This window comes from Lepisosteus platostomus, chromosome 23 (assembly GCF_059453375.1).
Source record: "Lepisosteus platostomus isolate fLepPlt1 chromosome 23, fLepPlt1.hap1, whole genome shotgun sequence".
NCBI classification, from domain to species: Eukaryota; Metazoa; Chordata; class Actinopteri; order Semionotiformes; family Lepisosteidae; genus Lepisosteus; species Lepisosteus platostomus.
The window spans coordinates 8940512-8958294 of record NC_142633.1 but is presented as its reverse complement, the minus strand read 5'-3'; the positions used below and the strand labels follow the sequence as shown (position 1 = coordinate 8958294).

The 17783-nt window shown below is 47.8% G+C and overlaps 1 protein-coding gene and 2 long non-coding RNA genes across 11 annotated transcripts in view; 2 read left to right on the top strand and 1 right to left on the bottom strand.

Moving 5' to 3' along the window:
* The first annotated feature begins 116 nt into the window (after positions 1–116).
* LOC148641993 (uncharacterized) lies at positions 117–1564 on the top strand. Its single transcript, XR_015929630.1, has 2 exons — positions 117–301; positions 669–1564. It is a non-coding gene; the product is annotated as an uncharacterized LOC148641993 (long non-coding RNA).
* Positions 1565–4819: 3255 nt separating this feature from the next.
* LOC148641991 (calmodulin-binding transcription activator 1-like) overlaps positions 4820–17783 on the top strand; it is a 442365-nt gene continuing 429401 nt past the window's right edge. For 6 of the 9 annotated variants that reach the window (XM_088617426.1, XM_088617427.1, XM_088617424.1 and 3 more), the window contains exon 1: positions 13818–13910. In XM_088617426.1, coding sequence (XP_088473552.1) covers positions 13886–13910 — 25 coding nt within the window. In that variant the 5' untranslated portion in view covers positions 13818–13885. Of the gene's footprint in view, positions 5404–13810; positions 13911–17783 lie in introns of those variants that run through there. The other 3 variants (XM_088617429.1, XM_088617430.1, XM_088617428.1) reach the window with 3 other exon arrangements.
* LOC148641992 (uncharacterized) lies at positions 9067–13600 on the bottom strand. The gene is made up of 2 exons (XR_015929567.1): positions 13519–13600; positions 9067–9744 (listed from the first exon to the last, which is right to left on the bottom strand). It is a non-coding gene; the product is annotated as an uncharacterized LOC148641992 (long non-coding RNA).

The window sequence follows — 17783 nt, the reverse complement described above, 5'->3', positions numbered from 1 at the left end:
GCCTCCGCAGCCAACCCGCCCGAGCCTGGCGCCTGCGTCAGCGCAGCCGGAAGGGGCGCCGCCGGGCCCCGCCGCCCGCGAGCCGGGCAAGAATCTGCGCAGCCGCGCAGCTCCTCCAGAAGGCGGCAGCGCAGGAGCAGCCGGGGAGCCAGAACCGGAAAAGCGACGACTGACAAAAGAAGAGAGCGGCTACCCGCAGATACCTCTCATTCCACCCTCCAGCGCCACCTAGCCAAGGGGGGGTGAAACGCCTACTACTTTCGCTTTCAATGTGCGTGTCATTTCGAGCGACGGCAAATGAGTGAGTCGTAAATTGTAACCATAAGAAAAACAAACACGTGCTATTGTTAATGTACGAGTGAAATGTCGACTGATAATCTAGGAATGCTGTGTTGTTAGAGAATGTAAATTAAGAATCGGTTGCGCACCTCCGTCTCACCCTTAAATATTGTGAAAAACGCCCACTAATGCAAAATAATTACGCCTATCAATAAAAAAAGAACAGTTTTGCTCTTGTGTCTAGGTGTTCACATTGACACATCATTTGTATCTTTTAGACAATGCGGGAAAGCAATAAAAAAAGGCAAAAAAATGTTCAGATACATAGTGAAAGGAGTATAATTAACATCAAGGGATCAGTCCAACGATTTTCTTACCTCTTAATCCAGTTCAGGGTCACAGGAGAGCTGGAGTCTACTCCCGCAGGAAGCACAACATCACAGGGCAGACAGACACAGACACAAACACCAGAAGCCAGTGAAGCCACCAGCATCTCTTTGGACTGTGGGAGGAAACCAGAGCTCCTGGAGGAAACCCACACGAACATGAGGAGAACATGCAGACTCCACACAGACAGCACCCCAGGGCCAGTATTGAACCCAGGGCCCCAGCGCTGTCAGGCAGCGATGCTGAGCGACCCATGTCAAGGGAGGGTTAATTCTTTCACACACTAGAGAAACATCCTTTAGAAAGGTGCGTACAATTGTTTTCTGGTGTTATAGAAAAGATATTACTGCTCTGGAATCGACCAGAAGGTGCAGTCTGGGACTTAAGGGAATGTCCTACACCGACAGGCTGAAGGAACTGGACCTATTTTTTTATCTTAGGGGACTAAGCTATTTCAAAGCAGACAGAACCATCCTAACACTTTCCTATAAGTCTTGTATTGAAAGTGTCTTGATATATTGTCTTCCTGGCTGGTTTGGCAACATCAGTACGATTGATTGTAACAGGCTGGGAATATTAGTCAAAATCAGTAGCAAATTAATCGGGGCAAATCAAATCACTTTAAATATCCTCTACAACTAGAGGGTAGCACAGAAAGCAAAGTGTTTTATTGATTATGTCGCCTCTGTGTCCCCAGGTGTATTACTGATAGACACAGGAAATCTTTCCTTCCCAGAGCAATATCTCTTTCAAACAATTATCGTCACTAACTTCTCCCTGATCTTGCTGTGACACTGTTGCGCTGACTTCTTGGTTGCTGTCATTGCGTTGTTATGTTGGGAGTGTGCTGTAAAACGAATTTCCCCAAATGGGACAATAAAGCTTGAATTGAACTGAATTTGAGTCTTGAGATTGCCTGATACAGATACAGTATTCACAATCCGCACAGAGTCAACACTGTGGACGTCTTCAGGATGAACAGTGAAACATGAACCAGAGAACACAACCCTCTTTGCACAGAGGGTTGTGGGAGAATGTAACAAGCTGCCCAGCCATGCTGTAAGAAACAGTAGGATGAGATTCAATTTCCTCCTCACTACCAAACAGGCTGAATAGCCTCTTCTTGTTTGTAGCTGTTCCTGTGATATTTCACTATTATACTCAGGGTGAGTCACAATATAATGCCTTTTCATTTCACAGTATATATAGAAAGAAAACAATGACACATAAACTCATTAGGGGGGCTTTCTTTATTTCTGAAGTTTTGGACATGTCATTAGAAGATTAATATCACGTGTCCTTAAAATACATTAGATGGTCACTTGTTGGTAAACACTTTTTGCATGACAAGACAAACATAACATTCGTTTTTACTCACACAGCAAAAACTATTAAATCGAAACGTGTTAGGCATGTTACCGCATGGTGTGAAGCTTGTGAAACACAAATCAGATACAATGACATCCACTTATCCTGCGACGACAGCTGCCCACGCTTCGTCTGCACAGACCAATTTTAGAAATCATCTCTGCCCTGTTTGTTTGGTTACTCATTCCTTTGTGTCTGTCGCTCCTAATGTGCTCTAACACGTGCGTCCAAATTTTACGCCACTACTTATACTGGGATCAGCTCTATCGATACCATTAGCAATCCTTGCTTTGGTGATCTACAAATCTGCCTGTGTCATTCGCAGGCTCAAGTCAGTGACCGGGCAATTCAGGCACAGCGCCATCTGCTGGTCTGGAGGTGTCCTGGCACGCTGCTTCTTAGGAGAGCACGCCATCTGTACCCCTACATGGTAAAGGTCAAGACACCTTCTGGAATGGCCGAGTTCACCATTATTGGGTGCCAAGATCAGCTAACCAAATTTGTGTTCCGTTTTCACCTGTAAAACTCGTTTATGAAGAACACGTTTTAGTTTTATTAACTTTTTTTGTGGTTTTACACCATTTTGCAACGTTAGAGCCTTGCAAAGCTCTAGTAAATGACAGGAATTTTCCATGCATGTTCTAACCAATTCATGGTTGCAGGAGAGCTGGAGCCTATCCCAGCAAGCAACAGGCGCAAGATGGGGTACACCCTGGCCAGGACCCCTGTCCATCACAGGGCAGATACGTACACACCAGGGCCAATTTTCCCAGAAGCCATTTTATCCTGCCAGAATGTCTATATAAGAGGACGCTGGGGCATCTGGTGGAAACCCTCACAATCACAGGGAGAACATGCAAGCTCCACCCAGACAGCACCTCAGGAATTGAACCCAGGGCCCCGGTGCTACGAGGAAACAATGCTAAACACTGCACCACCCTGCCAGGATTGGACAATCTGATTAGTTTTAATTCACTTTGCTATTAAAAAGTCTTCAGAATGGTCTTTGGTGAACAAAACTCACGGGTTCAAACAGCATCTGTAGAACTGGGTTTATACAGGCTGTGTGTGTAGAAACAGTGCCTGAAAAAAAGGCAAAGGTGAATGAAAAACTGAAACATGTGGATTGCATAAGCCATCCACTTTCATCTTTTTAAACTATTCCAGAGCAGTGTTTGGCCTCATGTTTTGGGTCATTGTGCTGCTGAAAGGTGGATTTTCACCCCAGACCCATATTTGCAGTTTCACTTCAGTGCTTTATTACAAATTCCTTGTGAGACAGTGAGATCTGCCACATCGCCTTACATGCCCTCTTTGTGGAGTGCCTGAGATATTATCGGCTCATCGGGGACATTTTCTCCCATCTCAGCCACTGAGCTCTGTAATTTCAGCCAATGCCACCGCTGGCCTCATGGTGGCATCACTGAGCCGTTTTCTCCTTGCCTGGCTGTTCCCTTGGAGGGGTCTAGCTTCAGACCGCGTCTGATACACCTTCCATTTCTTAACAATCAATCTCTCCGCGCTCAAAGTGCTCAGTGTCTTTGAATTTTTCATACCCTTCTCACCATCTGTGCCTTGCTACAACCTCATTCATGAGGAGTTCTGAAGCCTCAGTGGTCTTCATGGTTGAATCAGTGCTCACTACCTGACTGAGGGACCTGACAAAGAGGCCTATTCACCCAGCGCACCCCTTCACAGGGGCCACTTCACTAAACCCCTTGGTTTGGCACAGTGCTTTTGTGCACCTCAGCTAAAATAGGCTTACTACAGCAAAGGGGTGAATGCAATCAACACATTTTGCTGGGTTATTAAAAAAAAATCCCCTACAGTCTAAAACATTGTTTAATCAAAACGTGACTGCTCGGAATAAACAATCTGCCTTTTACAAAACGTTAACATCATTTGCAATGCAGCAACAACCAGAGACATCATTAGAGAGGGTGAATATATCTTCAAGGAACTAAGTACTATTACTGCTGATATTCTATTCTTTCTCCAGCTGGGGCATTATTCCTCTATTCTTGAATCTGTCAGGGTGCCGCTAATCTTTTCGCCTGACTGAATGTAATTTACCCAGTAACGCTGATTATATTGGAAAGTTTTAAGCTTTTGCATAGCAAAATCAACACGACCCCCCACAGTAGATCTATAGGAACAAGGCTAGATTATAAACCGTTATTTTGCCTGGGCTGTACTCTGTCTTTTGATTAATCAGAGATGTGATTGGTTTTGTCGGGTTCCCTGTTGGTGACGGTTCTGCGCTGTACTCCCTTGAGCCGTTTTAAAAAAGCACGACTCTGACACCCGACACTTCAGATGGGCAAACGGTTAATTCCACGCTGCAAGGCAAAAGCAAGACGGGGCACAAAAAACACGAATTTTCGACTGTGGGTCTGGACGTGAACCTGAACCTTTCTTCAGGCGCGGGATACGGCGCTGACCCCTGCTCTCCGCTCTCACCTAGATGAAACGCGCTAAATCCACAGGCCTTTACTGAATGAACTACGCGGCAGATCGAAAGAAAAAAAAAGAAAAGAAAGAAAAAGACAGAGAAAAGGGACCTTACACCACAGCTGTCTCTTCGCCGAAAGGGCCCCTCCGACTTTAGTCGACAAACGCTATTCGCTCGCTAGAGTCCGGCCGGAGTCCGGCCGCGTGGCGGAAGTCCTCGCCTCGCCCGCGTCCGCGCACGCGCGCGCCATGGGTCCCGTGGGACGGCGCGCGCGGGCCGGGCTCTCCCGCCGCCGTCAGGGACACACGCCGCACCAAGGAGACATACTGTATAATCGCCACCCCCCCGGCCGGCCGCGCCTTGAACTGTCTTTGAACGGTTAAAATGACCCTCTCCCCCAAGCAGGCAGCGTCGGAAGTTAATTTGGCCAAGTTTGCCCTTGTGAATTATTTACTTTCCCAGGCGGTTATATGACGAGTTTGAAAGCGAGACGCTGGCCTGCGCGGCCCTGCGTGTTGCGCGTTATCTGTCGAGGAGACTGAAGAAAGAAAGGAAACCCAGTTCCCTTCACTTTAATTTATTGGGGGGAAAAAAGACAAGTTTTAAGATGTTCTCCCCTCTTTTGGTCCTCGACACGTCTCAGGGAAGCTGGTCTCTTAATACATCACGAGGAGAGGGTAGGTTTTCTTCTTTGGCAACACATTTTCCCTCCGAAACGTAGCATCTCGCTTCCACAACGGAACAAGCGTGGTCCCCTGTGTTTTTTCAGTCCGCCTGAGTCAGTGGCCCGAGAAGAAGAGCTGGCGCCGCTCTTTCTCGTCCTGAAGTCCGGGGAATCGGTCTCTGAGGCGGCTCATGAGCCCCAGAGAGAGAGACACTTTCACCGGGAACCGACTCACATTTTGACGCTACTGCAGGTAGGACCTCCGCTGCCAAACAGTAAGGGGCCCTGTTGCTTTCGCTATGCTCAATAAAACTGCTGTCAGAAAGAACCCCCGCTTTCCGAATCTGCACATTTAGTAAAGGAAGACAGAAAAAGCGCTTTCATACCCGCTTGCACCAAAAAAATGACAATGCAACAGGACGAACGCGATACTGACAGCGCCAGAGGCGTTACCGTGACCACGTATAAAGTCAAGCGCGCACTCCCGACTTCAGCAGTCCCTAAACACACTTTCAAACCCCGCGTCTCTCTTGTCTGCTCCTCACGGGCGAGGTATTCGTATCATAGCGCGCTCACCAGCAATGGGAAAAGGTCAAGATTTTTGGAAAGAGTCTGCACGGCATCAATCTCGCTGGCTTTAAATATCTTTTTTTTTATTATTATTATTATTTAAATAATGCCGGTGGTGACGGCGCACTCGGGCGCAGTAACATTTAATCCATTATCTGCGAACGGATTCCAATTAGCGTTAAAATATGTTCATTAATCCGTCAATGAATTATCTATTCACACATTCGCCGTTGCATCTGGGTGGGTCCCGCGATCGGGCGTGCAATTAAGTGTTTTAAAAATAGCATCCGAAGTACTTGTTTCTGAGAGTCTTTCCGGATGCGAATACGCAGGGGACACTGACACTGTTTGACTGCGGTCATTAACCACCCCATAATTTCTCACGTTCGGTCGTAATACCCTCATAGTGTGAGCATATACTACAGCCTCATAAACAGGCAGCCCCAAGGGGAATAATCCTCGCACGAGTCTGACAAATGTTAGTCATTTATATTCAGGGGATTTAGTCTGAGCCTCATCTGCATGACAGCGGTGTAGTAATCACAGTCTGATTCCACGCCGAAAGAATGTTTCGGGCTTTGAGTAAACAGAGGCGGAGAGTTAATTAATGGTCAGCGTATTGTCTGTCCCCAGTGTGCAAGGAGAGGCGGCTGTCGCGCGCTGCGGTTGGCCCTTTGACGTGACGTCATCGGCGCCGCCGCGGAAGTCGCACCTGCGCTCGCGCCCGGCTTGCAGAACTTTCTCTTTTAGGCGTTCAAATGCGCACCTTCGATTTAAGAAGTCTGAAAGTTTGTTATGCGCTGCAAGACGGAGTAAGGAAAAAAGAACGATTGTTTATAATCGATCTGTTGATTATAAATACGCTTGTAAGATGAAAATGCAGTATTACTTAAATCTCCGTTGAAAATGGAACAGGAACAAGGCAAAAAACACAACTCACGTTTGTAAAAATGTTGACATTATTGTGTTTTGGGGTCCTGATTTGTAATTACTTCTGGCAGTGTTATGTTTTGTTTTGTGGTTGTTGTTTTTTTTTTTTTTTGTTTGTTCACATCTTTTTTGGATATACCTGCTCTGTGCAATAAAAGTTTGGGAAAACAAAACTGCGTGGCACACCTGAATTCAGGCGTGTTCCTGTGGGGTCTGCCGCTGGGATCAAATGTTGTTGTCCCATGGAAGAAAACCTCTATTATCACATAATCAAGAGGTTCCTTTAATGACATCACAAACCAGTCCCTGGGTTAACAACCGGCTGTGGTGCTGCATTCATTCAGTTAGTCAGAATGTCAAGTCTGCGGATTTCTCATAAGTCGAGATTGCTCTCCAGCGAACATTTCTTTCGAAGTCTAAACGGTCCGTTCTCTTTCGGGGTAATTGTCACGATGATGGGCTCTTGCTGTTCCACTATACAGTGTATGATTCCGCTGTTATCCCCCGGGAACGATAAAGGTTTATCTCCAGGCAATTTCGGAGATGCCTGCTTTCTGCGTTGACAACACATTTATTTTTCACAGATTCGTTTTCTGAATACAGAAACCGAGTGCGCATGCAGCAGAGATGGGCCTTTCGTGCCTCGTGTGCTGTCGCATTACTTTCAGTGTCCACCTGTTGAGTGAGCAGTGCGCTCTGCAGGCAGCCAGTGGCTCACAGACCTCATCCCCGGGGACCACTCCTTCTGCTGGCTTTCATTCCACCTGAACTCTAAGCCCATCCATCTCTTTTCTAGCTGTTATGCCGCGCGTGGAAATAGGGCACAGCGAATTCATAACTGCCGGAGTAGGTTCTGCGGAGAAGTTTAAATGGGCTTATTGAAAAATAAATGGAATAGGAGAGGAGACCTGGGAGGAGTCTGTGGGGGGGAGACCTGGGAGGAGTCTGGGGGAGGAGAGCTGGGAGGAGTCTGGGGGAGACCTGCGGAGGAGTCTGGGGGAGGAGACCTGGGAGGAGTCTGTGGGAGGAGACCTGCGGAGGAGTCTGGGGGAGAAGACCTGGGAGGAGTCTGTGGGAGGAGACCTGGGAGGAGTCTGTGGGGGGGAGACCTGGGAGGAGTCTGGGGGAGGAGACCTGGGAGGAGTCTGGTGGAGGAGACCTGTGGAGGAGTCTGGGAGAGGAGACCTGGGAGGAGTCTGGGGGGGGAGACCTGCAGAGGAGTCTGGGGGGGGAGACCTGCAGAGGAGTCTGGGGGGGGAGACCTGCGGAGGAGTCTGGGGGAGGAGAGCTGGGAGGAGTCTGGGAGAGGAGACCTGGGAGGAGTCTGGGGGGGGAGACCTGCAGAGGAGTCTGGGGGAGAAGACCTGCGGAGGAGTCTGGGAGAGGAGACCTGGGAGGAGTCTGGGGGAGAAGACCTGGGAGGAGTCTGTGGGAGGAGACCTGGGAGGAGTCTGGGGGAGGAGACCTGGGAGGAGTCTGGTGGAGGAGACCTGTGGAGGAGTCTGGGAGAGGAGACCTGGGAGGAGTCTGGGGGGGGAGACCTGCAGAGGAGTCTGGGGGAGAAGACCTGCGGAGGAGTCTGGGGGGGGAGAACTGGGAGGAGTCTGGGGGAGGAGACCTGCAGAGGAGTCTGGGGGAGGAGACCTGCGGGAGGAGTCTGGGGGAGGAGACCTGGGAGGAGTCTTGGAGAGGAGACCTGGGTGCCCATGGCAGGACTCCAAAACCTCGGGGCACTGTGGGAAATACACCTCGTGAGTGTCCCCCTCACTGTTCTCCAGACGCCACCACTGTCGTTACAATTAAACTCATCTCAAACCTCCACTGGACTGCGCTGAGACTCTTTGCACCCCTACACTCGACAGGCAGTCGCCCACACTGTGTGAAAGGGGGTTTTCCGAGCCAGACAGAGTGAGCCAAGCTCTCTGATCAGTGGCGACCCAGGAAAAGTGCTGCTCCAGGTGCCCTGGAGCATGAGGTTCTGTCGTCACCTTAACTCGTTTGCAAACAATATCAGAATCTGGATCATCGACCTGAATAATGAGGAACAGTGGCCCTGATACAGATCACAAACTACTCTGCTTATTGCAGTGGTCCAACCCGAGCATTTACCCCTTATCTGCAGTATACTGCCTTCTTTCTCTCCATTAACCAGCTATTAATTCAAGAACTTACATTGACTTGAATGCCCACCAATTGCATTGTAATACTCGGTCTTTTACGAGGGACTTCAACATCCTCCTGAAAACCTAAACATGCCGTTTAGCTCCACCTGAGCACTCCATTACATGATTAATGATAATTAACAGAGCTATGAGTAGGTGTGCTTGAACCTCCGGGACCAGGGCTGGTCACCCCCGACCTACAGTATGTCCTCAAACATGTGTAAAAACAGGTAATCGCATGCTATCAACCTCAGTCCGGGACAGTGCAGTTCATACTGCCAGCTCTTTATTAAAACCGAAATTCTCTAACCATTAAGCAGTTACAAAGGTCTTGCGAGCATAAAGAATTCTAATTCATACGTAAAGTCAACTGATATGTAACAAAACATCAGATTGCAAATTACAGCTGGTCGTTAAGTATGTAATCGATTAAATTGGTAGATTATAATCTTAAATCGATGGAGGCCCTGTAGTGACCGCCTTTAAAGAGTGAAGGTACTGTATCAGACCTTACTATTGTATCAGACTTTTACTAATTGTGTTTTACATTATTCCTTATTTAAACTGAATTAGCCTCTGTCTCAGCGTGAGGCAGGAGTCTGTGCTTGAAGACTACTATCCATTTTTGTCCATTTTCTTGTCCGATGTTCGGGTGAAACGCTACCATGAAACACGCTTCTGTTGCCCATTTCATCATATCACCAGGCGCCCAACTTCCTTCACACTCTGTCTCTGTCACGTTTTTTTTTTTCCCCAACAAACACACATTTGTTACTTTAGCATCCGGTGATATCGACGGTCAGGGCTCCACTCAGACAGTCGCTCTCCGAATACCGCTTCCAAACAGCGTGACTCCTGCTCGCTGCCCAGACACCGGCGCTTCTCTGCAGAACACAGCGCGTCACTGGCGCTCTAGCTGGGGAAACCACCTACTGCAGGAAGAGAAAACACGAGGGATTCAGAGCCAAGAAAATAATTCGCTCCTTTGAAAACGCGTTCTGAGACCCAAAGCGAGGAGCTTCTAAAATAGCTCAATCGGACGTTTTGTGACGATGACGATAAAGCGACTTAGTTTAAGGGCAAAACGCGGCTGTGTCAGTTCTCACCGAAATGATCAACTGAGATTGCAGTTCCTCGTCAGTAAATCACTCTCGACCCGTAAGATGCTGATTTTGAGAATTTCACACGACATTTGGAAGTAGACAGCCGGGCAGGGCACGACACAGACGTCGTCGAAATCCCAGAAGCTACTACAACGTTTAGCTTGAGACGTGTAACTTTTTATCTTCATCCGCTGAGGAGAACCGATCGAGCCTCGCCGCGTGCCAAACGTGTCAATATTATCGATCGGCAAACTGACGATATGCGTCAACAAACCGAGCGAAGACAGGAACCTGTCCGAGCTCCTTCTACGCGGTACCTTATCCGTTTCCAAAGATTAAAAAAGAAACAGATGTAAAGAACACGCTGAAACCATTGCCCCCCGGGTATTTCACATCCCCAATTCCCGAAGGAACCCTCAAATATTTTCGGAAGCCTGCATCTCGCCTGCAGTCGGCCTCTTTTCTAGGTCTTCGGGCAACAACCGGAATTATGAAACCAATCCGAAGGAAATAAAAGTTTGTGAAAAGGCCGGTAGCGTAAAACAAGCGAATCGCCTCAGTCACGTCTGAGGTCCGGCGTTTACACCACACTGGAGTTGCAGATCTCTGGACACAGCGGGCGTGTGACTTGAACGTGCAGATTTATCGAAGTGGTCTGCGAAGTCTAACGTGAATTTATGTCATTCAACAAACTTGTTTTTTTTTAATCTAGCATGCACACCCTAATTTAATGAAGATTCCATATGTGAAAGCGTGATTATTATTATTATTATTTACCAACGAGCCTGAAGACACGGCTTCTTGAAGTTAATCCAAACTACTGCGACACGGGTTCCAGCGCCATCCGTCAGGGGAAAGGGTCAACAAGACGGCTTTCTTAACGCGTCTTCGATTCGACAAAGTTGATTGAATACTCATCCAGGATTAGCTATCCGAGTTTTTCCTCCCCGTGGAGAATTTGAAAAGAAAGCGGAACTTAGTGGATTTATTTAGGCGACCATCGCTTGTTAAGCTTTAAAAAAAAAAACAACACCGCTTCTGCATTTACCCCGCCGACACTCAGCTATCAGCTTTCAATTAACTATATGCGCGCTAGATTAGGTTCACATTAGTACAATTAGAATTCCAAGAAGAAAAACAATGATTATCCCCTGCAACACTGGCTTAAATCACGATAAAGACATAGCGTAATAATGTACCTTATTAACAGAGTAAGCAGGAAGCCGACTCAAACATGTAGATTTAGGAATCCCAATAATTCAATACAGTATTGCCTGACGGGCGAAAGGGGGAGTTATTGCGCTTCACAGGCAAGAAAAACAACAGGCAAAACTAAACACAAGCCAGGATTAACGCCGAAAAAAGCGAAACTTTTTCGCGTTATTGCGCGACGCCCATTCTCTCTCAATTAATCCCTTTCGCTTTCTGTAAGGAAGACATTGGGCTTCTAACCGTTAAGAAAGCGGCCTTGTGAATTCTAAAGAGACCGACAACCTTCTCGACAACAGTTCTTAAATTAAAAAAAACAAACAAAATAAATAAAATAATAAGGTGGGACTATTAAAAAATCCCGTTTGGGCATAAATACATACTGCTAATCCTTTCTGAATGACATTATCGGACGTGTGCAACCAAAGTAAACAAGGGAGGAATAACGCATTCACTTTCAGACGTTAGCGATGTGACCCGATATGTGCTTCATATCGGGTAACACTGCAATCTTCCTGCTGTGGTCCGCATGGAAGAAAGTGCTTTGAAACTCCGCGCAACTTTGAGAAAGCTGTTTCGGTGCGCCTTTTTTAACAAAAAAAAAAAACCCAACAACACTGAAGTCATTGCTCCCGCGGGTTCAATTCGCACGCCTCGCCCTCAGCCTGTTCCGGCTCTCCAGCCGGGAGCTGTCCGTTCAGCACCCCGGCTCAGTCTCCACCGCCGGCGACGTTCACACACAAAGAAAACGCATCTAGGTCGTGTCCCGAAAGCCAGAAAGCGATACGACCGATTCTTGAAGGCTCCGGCTGTACTGGGCTCAAACACCTGGCAAGGTCGACTGTGCTGGTCTAACTTTACACAAATGGTTGGCGGTGTCGGGCGCTGAAGCTGCTGGCTGGGGGACATCGGAGGGGCAGTTTACTGCTTTTCAACCCTTACAATACCGGCGGCTGACACGAGCAGAACGGGGACCCCTTTTCCGAGCGATTATTTTTGGTTTTTTTTTTTTCAGTGTAGCTCCTCTTTTCCGGTGAACAGTCCGGGGAGAAATACATTTTGAAAAGAACTTCTGGGGCCAATTCAGTCTATCGACTTTAATCTCCCCGGTATCACCCGCCCACTAGGTACCACCTCGCCCGGCCACACGGACCTATGCGCTATGTTTATGGCGGGGCTGTGACTTGCTTAACCGGCCGCTATCGGCTCCATCGCCCCCGGACTGGAAAGCCCTCCGGGAGAGAACAACCTGTTCTCACAGTGAGCGACACATTTCGATATTGCTCATTCGAGCCGGGTAAATGGCCGTGTTTCTCCTACCAAGTCTCTAAGTTTTGAAGGTTTTTATATATATATTTTTAGGAAACTTAAACAAAAAAAACAACCCCGCCTGTCAAACTGGGTATTCCGGTCAGACAAGCTCACACGCGGGTGCAGAACCCAGCTCCTGGAGTGGAGCTGGATCTGTCCGCCCGCTTTCATCGCGATGCCCGGCTGGAGGGGCTCCCGTGCGGCGGACACCTGTGTGGAGCACCTCAGCCCCGAGTGATCACTGCGTCTTCACCACCTGTCCGCCGTTGACGACGGACAGCGGCGAGGAAAACCGATCCGGCCGCCGGACGAGCTCGGTTTCCTCGCATCAGCCCCCCCGAACAGCTGCCAGATCAGAAAACAAGCCCTTTAAAACTAAAACTAAAACTAAAAGAGTGCGAAGCAGGAACTTTCTTATTCCGACGGGCCAACCCTTTGAGGGTGGGGGGGTTCGGGCGAGACAGCCAGGGACTGAGCCGGCATGCGACTCTGTGTTTTGCTACTTCTATTTTAACGGGGCTCAGCGCGTCCGGGACGCGGTGGAGGAGCAAGAGATGGCGTTTGCATTAAAGAGACTGAGCTCCCAACCCCGGTTCAGCCGAGGCGACCCTCTCCTAAGACACCAATGTGGCCTTTAACACGGGCAGCGCGAACAACCGGGAGAGACCGGGCGGAGTACAGTACGTTGCGGGCCAGCCGAGTAACAGACGCACGCAGCCCAAGGTCGTGGTTTCCAGAACAACGGCTCTTATAATTCTTTCTGTAACAAGTCCCGGTACACGCCTGCGGCGCAAGATGATACTGGAGAAAGCGCTCGTCGGGAGCTCGGTGCGGAGGAACAGCCGACGTGCCGTAGTCGGGGATGATGTTAGCATTCACGTGTACCTCAGCCATTATAAATATAAACTCATATTGCCAAGCAACCACGATATATGTCCCCCACCCGCTTTCTACAAGGCAACGCAGAAAAGGCAAAGCGTGTATGTAGGTTACACAAAGGCAGCGTCCGCTGCCACCATACAGTGGGTGATAACGGATTTCTATAAACGGTAATAATATTAGCAGACACCACATGAAACCCACCATTCCAATTATTCCTTCCCAAAATTGCAGTCACCGAGCGTCCATGACTCAGAACCAACACGACTTACATCGTACAGCGCTTATTGGCTGAGAGCTTGTCAAGGTGTCCCTAAATATTAACTCTTGACCAATGAAGGGCTGGATGGCCCGTGAGGGCGGGATATTTTGTCGTAAGTCGCGGGCCATTGGCTGGCATCCCTGGCAGTCACCTCGACTTCCACCAATGGGAGCGGGGAATTCGTTGGGGCTCGCCTGCTGCTTCCCCCCCCCCTCCCCGCCCTCCCCCCCGCGTGCTGTCCTAGCCGTGCACGCGCGTGGTCCCCCCGGTCGCGAGGAGGAGGAGGAGGATGTGGCGCGCGGAGGGGAAATGGCTGCCGAAAACAAGCCGGAAGGTAAGAGAGAAATAACGGAATTAATTTTTCATTTTTACCAAAATGCAATTTATTTGGTTTAAAACCCAGAAGAGGGAAGGACGGAGCGGGAGACTCGTAGAGCTTTTGAAAACCCCGTGGGTCCAATATTTCTTCCGAAATAGAAAAAGCCGAGGAGAAATGTCCATGTATTAAAAGCAAGGGGACTGAAATAGCGGAAAATTATATATATTTTAATTTTTTTTATTCTGTCCTTCAGTATTACCGAGCGTAACGTAAGTGTCAGCACGCAGACACCAAGTGTCAACTTCTGTTTTTACCTCATAATGTCGCGAAAGGCAATTTCCCCTTAAATCACCCATTTGCATCACGGCGAAATACTGTAAATGCATGAATTTTCCCCGTTTCTGATCTTAAACTAGGATTCCTCTACATTGATAGCTAGCTACAGTAGGAAAGAACAAATTGAAGTACAGTAACGTCAGTATATTCGGGATGTGATCAGGCGAGGAAGAGCAGGTATAGACGGGCTATTTAATAGTGATGTTATACAAACGGGATTGATTTTTCCCCCAAGCTAGTGACTTGTGTTGTTTCTTAACAACTGGATCCCCTAGTACAGTATTAAAACGAAATACGCTCAGAAAAAACGCACGCTTTGCGAGAAATCCCACGATTAGGTGGCACATCGTTTTCAAAGAATGCGCTGCGAACACGCAGACGTTTGTGGCAATGTTGTTCGGAGACGATATTACGATAGAAGCGGGCTGCCTTTTTTCTCCCCGTGTCATTTTAAACGCGTGTATGTTTAGTGGCTAAAGAGGACGGCGTGAGGACATCTGAAATTAATCTCGAAAGCACGTTCTCGGTGCGGGGTGGGAAAAAAAAAGCAGTTAAGCAGGTGTTTAAAAATGATATTTTAGTATGTCAAAGTGAATTGAAAACTGCTCTTGCCGCCCACCCCCACACAGGAACGCGAGGAAACAAACCTACTTTATTCTTACTACTGTTTCGTCTCGGCGTGTCGCTTGTATTCTGTTCCTTCTGCTTATCAATATATTTAAATGTCAGGAATTATACTATAACAAATCGATGTATGGCACAGCACCGGGGATAATTAAAATGCGATATGACATTAAAACAGGACTTCGGCGATAAAAAATAATAATAATTAGTTTAATTAAGCGCATCCGAATAATGCAAAAACGGATACAAATCGAGCCACTGAATCTTTCCGTACCGCTCACATTTTGAAAACAAAAATCAAGCAATCGTAAAACTAGCAGCGTTTCAAATAAGAGTGCGACGGCTACTACTGAAACAACGACACGGCATGGGAACCGGAATGCTGATGGAGATGCCGGCCACATTAGTTTTTAGTGTTATGAAATTAATTGGGAAGGGTTGTTACAAGGTTAGTACACCATTCGGTGGGATCTCTGTACTGAACGGGCTCCGAGTCACACAGCTGAGAGGGTCGGGGGACAACGTGTTATTTCCAAGCCGTATCCCCGTTTTTGTCATAAGCCACTGGATAGATACACGAAACGAAGGTGTAGCGGATCCCGGAAAAGTCATCCTTCATGGCGTTTTGTCGGGGAAAAAACACTGTATCTTTAAAAATAATATTTTATCCCAGCGAACGTTGTGGGGCGGCCAGCAGGTGGCGACAGAGAGAGGGAAAGCGCCAATACAGAACCGTAGGTGAAATCTATGGCTGTAATTAACCCGAATCTTTGAGCGTTTAGGCGGAATGGAAACCGTGTAATCACAGTAGAGAGAATAAAATCTAATTTCATTTCCACTAATTAATTCCTGATTGCCAAAAAAAAGTGGATATTAAGCTCTAGGTAATGGGAGAAGCTAGCATGCTGTGTTATAATTATAAACAAGGACATCAGTTTAGATTTTGTAAAAAAAAAAACTTTAACTCCTTCTAAACGAAATCGTTTCGTGTTCCCATCGCCTCACAGTTTAATTGAAAAGTTTTCTTAGTCTGAAGCACAGATTGAGAAACGTGTACACCAAGGGGACATTTATTTCCAGTTTATACCATCAGTTTTCATTAAGTACGGATAGTGTAAACTGAGAATTCTTCAGTATTATTCAGAGTCAACACGATGATTTCAACGGAATACATATTAATTCATCGTTTTCTGGGTGTCGTTTTTTTTTTTGCTTAAAATTGTCTCATAATAAAACTGCGCATTTTCACTTTTAAACTCAAGCTCCGTGTATATCCTTTGGTAGGCTTTTTTAAAAGAAATACCAGAAGGTGGCGGTGTTGTGCTATAAAAGTCAGGTTCAGGATCCACTAATTTCTACTGTAAGAATTCCCCTTAAAGTAGAAAATAAAAAGAGAGCTCACTCTATATTTTAAGCTTAACAATAATTTATATGTTATGTCACACAGGCAATACCTTTTGCAGTTTTTTTTTAACCTGCGTTTTTCACATGAAGCACAGAGTTCCCTCGTTCTCTGTGGAGCCCCACAGTTGCTCAGGGCTTTGTAGAAACCCTGATTGGAGTGCTGACTCCAGTCGAGAGTGCTTTAAGCTTAATCAGGCTTTCTTCAGTGCTCTAATAGTGGAGGTGGGGTCCTGTGGCACGTATTTTAGATGAGACCATTGACCTACGTTAAGGCTCGATCACTACAGCCAGAAATGCCCCGGAGTGCCACCTGTTCAGGTGGCAGCTGGCTCTATTACGCTGTCCCCAGAGTCGTCCAGCGACCTTTTTTCTTTGACATCGAATGCGGTGAAATAAGGTAAACACAGTGTTTCCGAGCCCGGGTTCTCTCTAGTCAAGCGAACATGTCCGTTCGGGCTCCTCCAGTTCTGGTCCTGGACGTCCAGACAGAAGGCCCGCAGGTCTCCCAGATCTCTTTACAGCAGCACTACCTGAAGAACAGGGAGAAGCTGTTGAAGTGGTCCAGCTAAGCCTGTAATGAGCTAATTAAGGTCGTTAAGAGCTGGGCTGAGATGAAAGCTCATAGATGCAGGATTGGGCAGCTCTGCTTCAGAGGTTTTCCTGATGCTGGACATTTGTTGGGTTTAAATGTGGCACTTGTGTGATTAATCTCCAATTCCTGGCTTTCTCCTGCTCTAAGAAAAGCCAGGAGGACAGGGCTTTCGTTGTCTGATCACCCTGTGTCCTTCTGTGTGCTCACGCAGCTGAAGGATGCAATAGCCATTTCCCAAAACCCTGGATTGGATTTTCCCCAAATCCACAAGAATTCCCCCTGCACTGTGGAAATCCCAGATTGAATTCAGTGGTGACTTGTTGTTTGGGTCAGGATCGGGAGTGACACAGTGTGAGTGGGGAAGAGTGAGAGGCAGTAGGATCAGGAGTGACAAAGTATGAGTAGGGAGGAGTGAGAGGCAGTAGGATCAGGAGTGATACGGTGTGAGTAGGGAGGAGTGAGAGGCAGTAGGATCAGGAGTGACTCAGTGGCAGTGGGGAGGAGTGAGAGGCAGTAGGATCAGGAGTGACACAGTGTGAGTGGGGAGGAGTGAGAGGCAGTAGGATCAGGAGTGACTCAGTGGCAGTGGGGAGGAGTGAGAGGCAGTAGGATCAGGAGTGACTCAGTGGCAGTGGGGAGGAGTGAGAGGCAGTAGGATCAGGAGTGACTCAGTGGCAGTGGGGAGGAGTGAGAGGCAGTAGGATCAGGAGTGACTCAGTGGCAGTGGGGAGGAGTGAGGGGCAGTAGGATCAGGAGTGACACAGTGTGAGTGGGGAGGAGTGAGAGGCAGTAGGATCAGGAGTGACACAGTGGCAGTGGGGAGGAGTGAGAGGCAGTAGGATCAGGAGTGACACAGTGTGAGTGGGGAGGAGTGAGAGGCAGTAGGATCAGGAGTGACACAGTGGCAGTGGGGAAGAGTGAGAGGCAGTAGG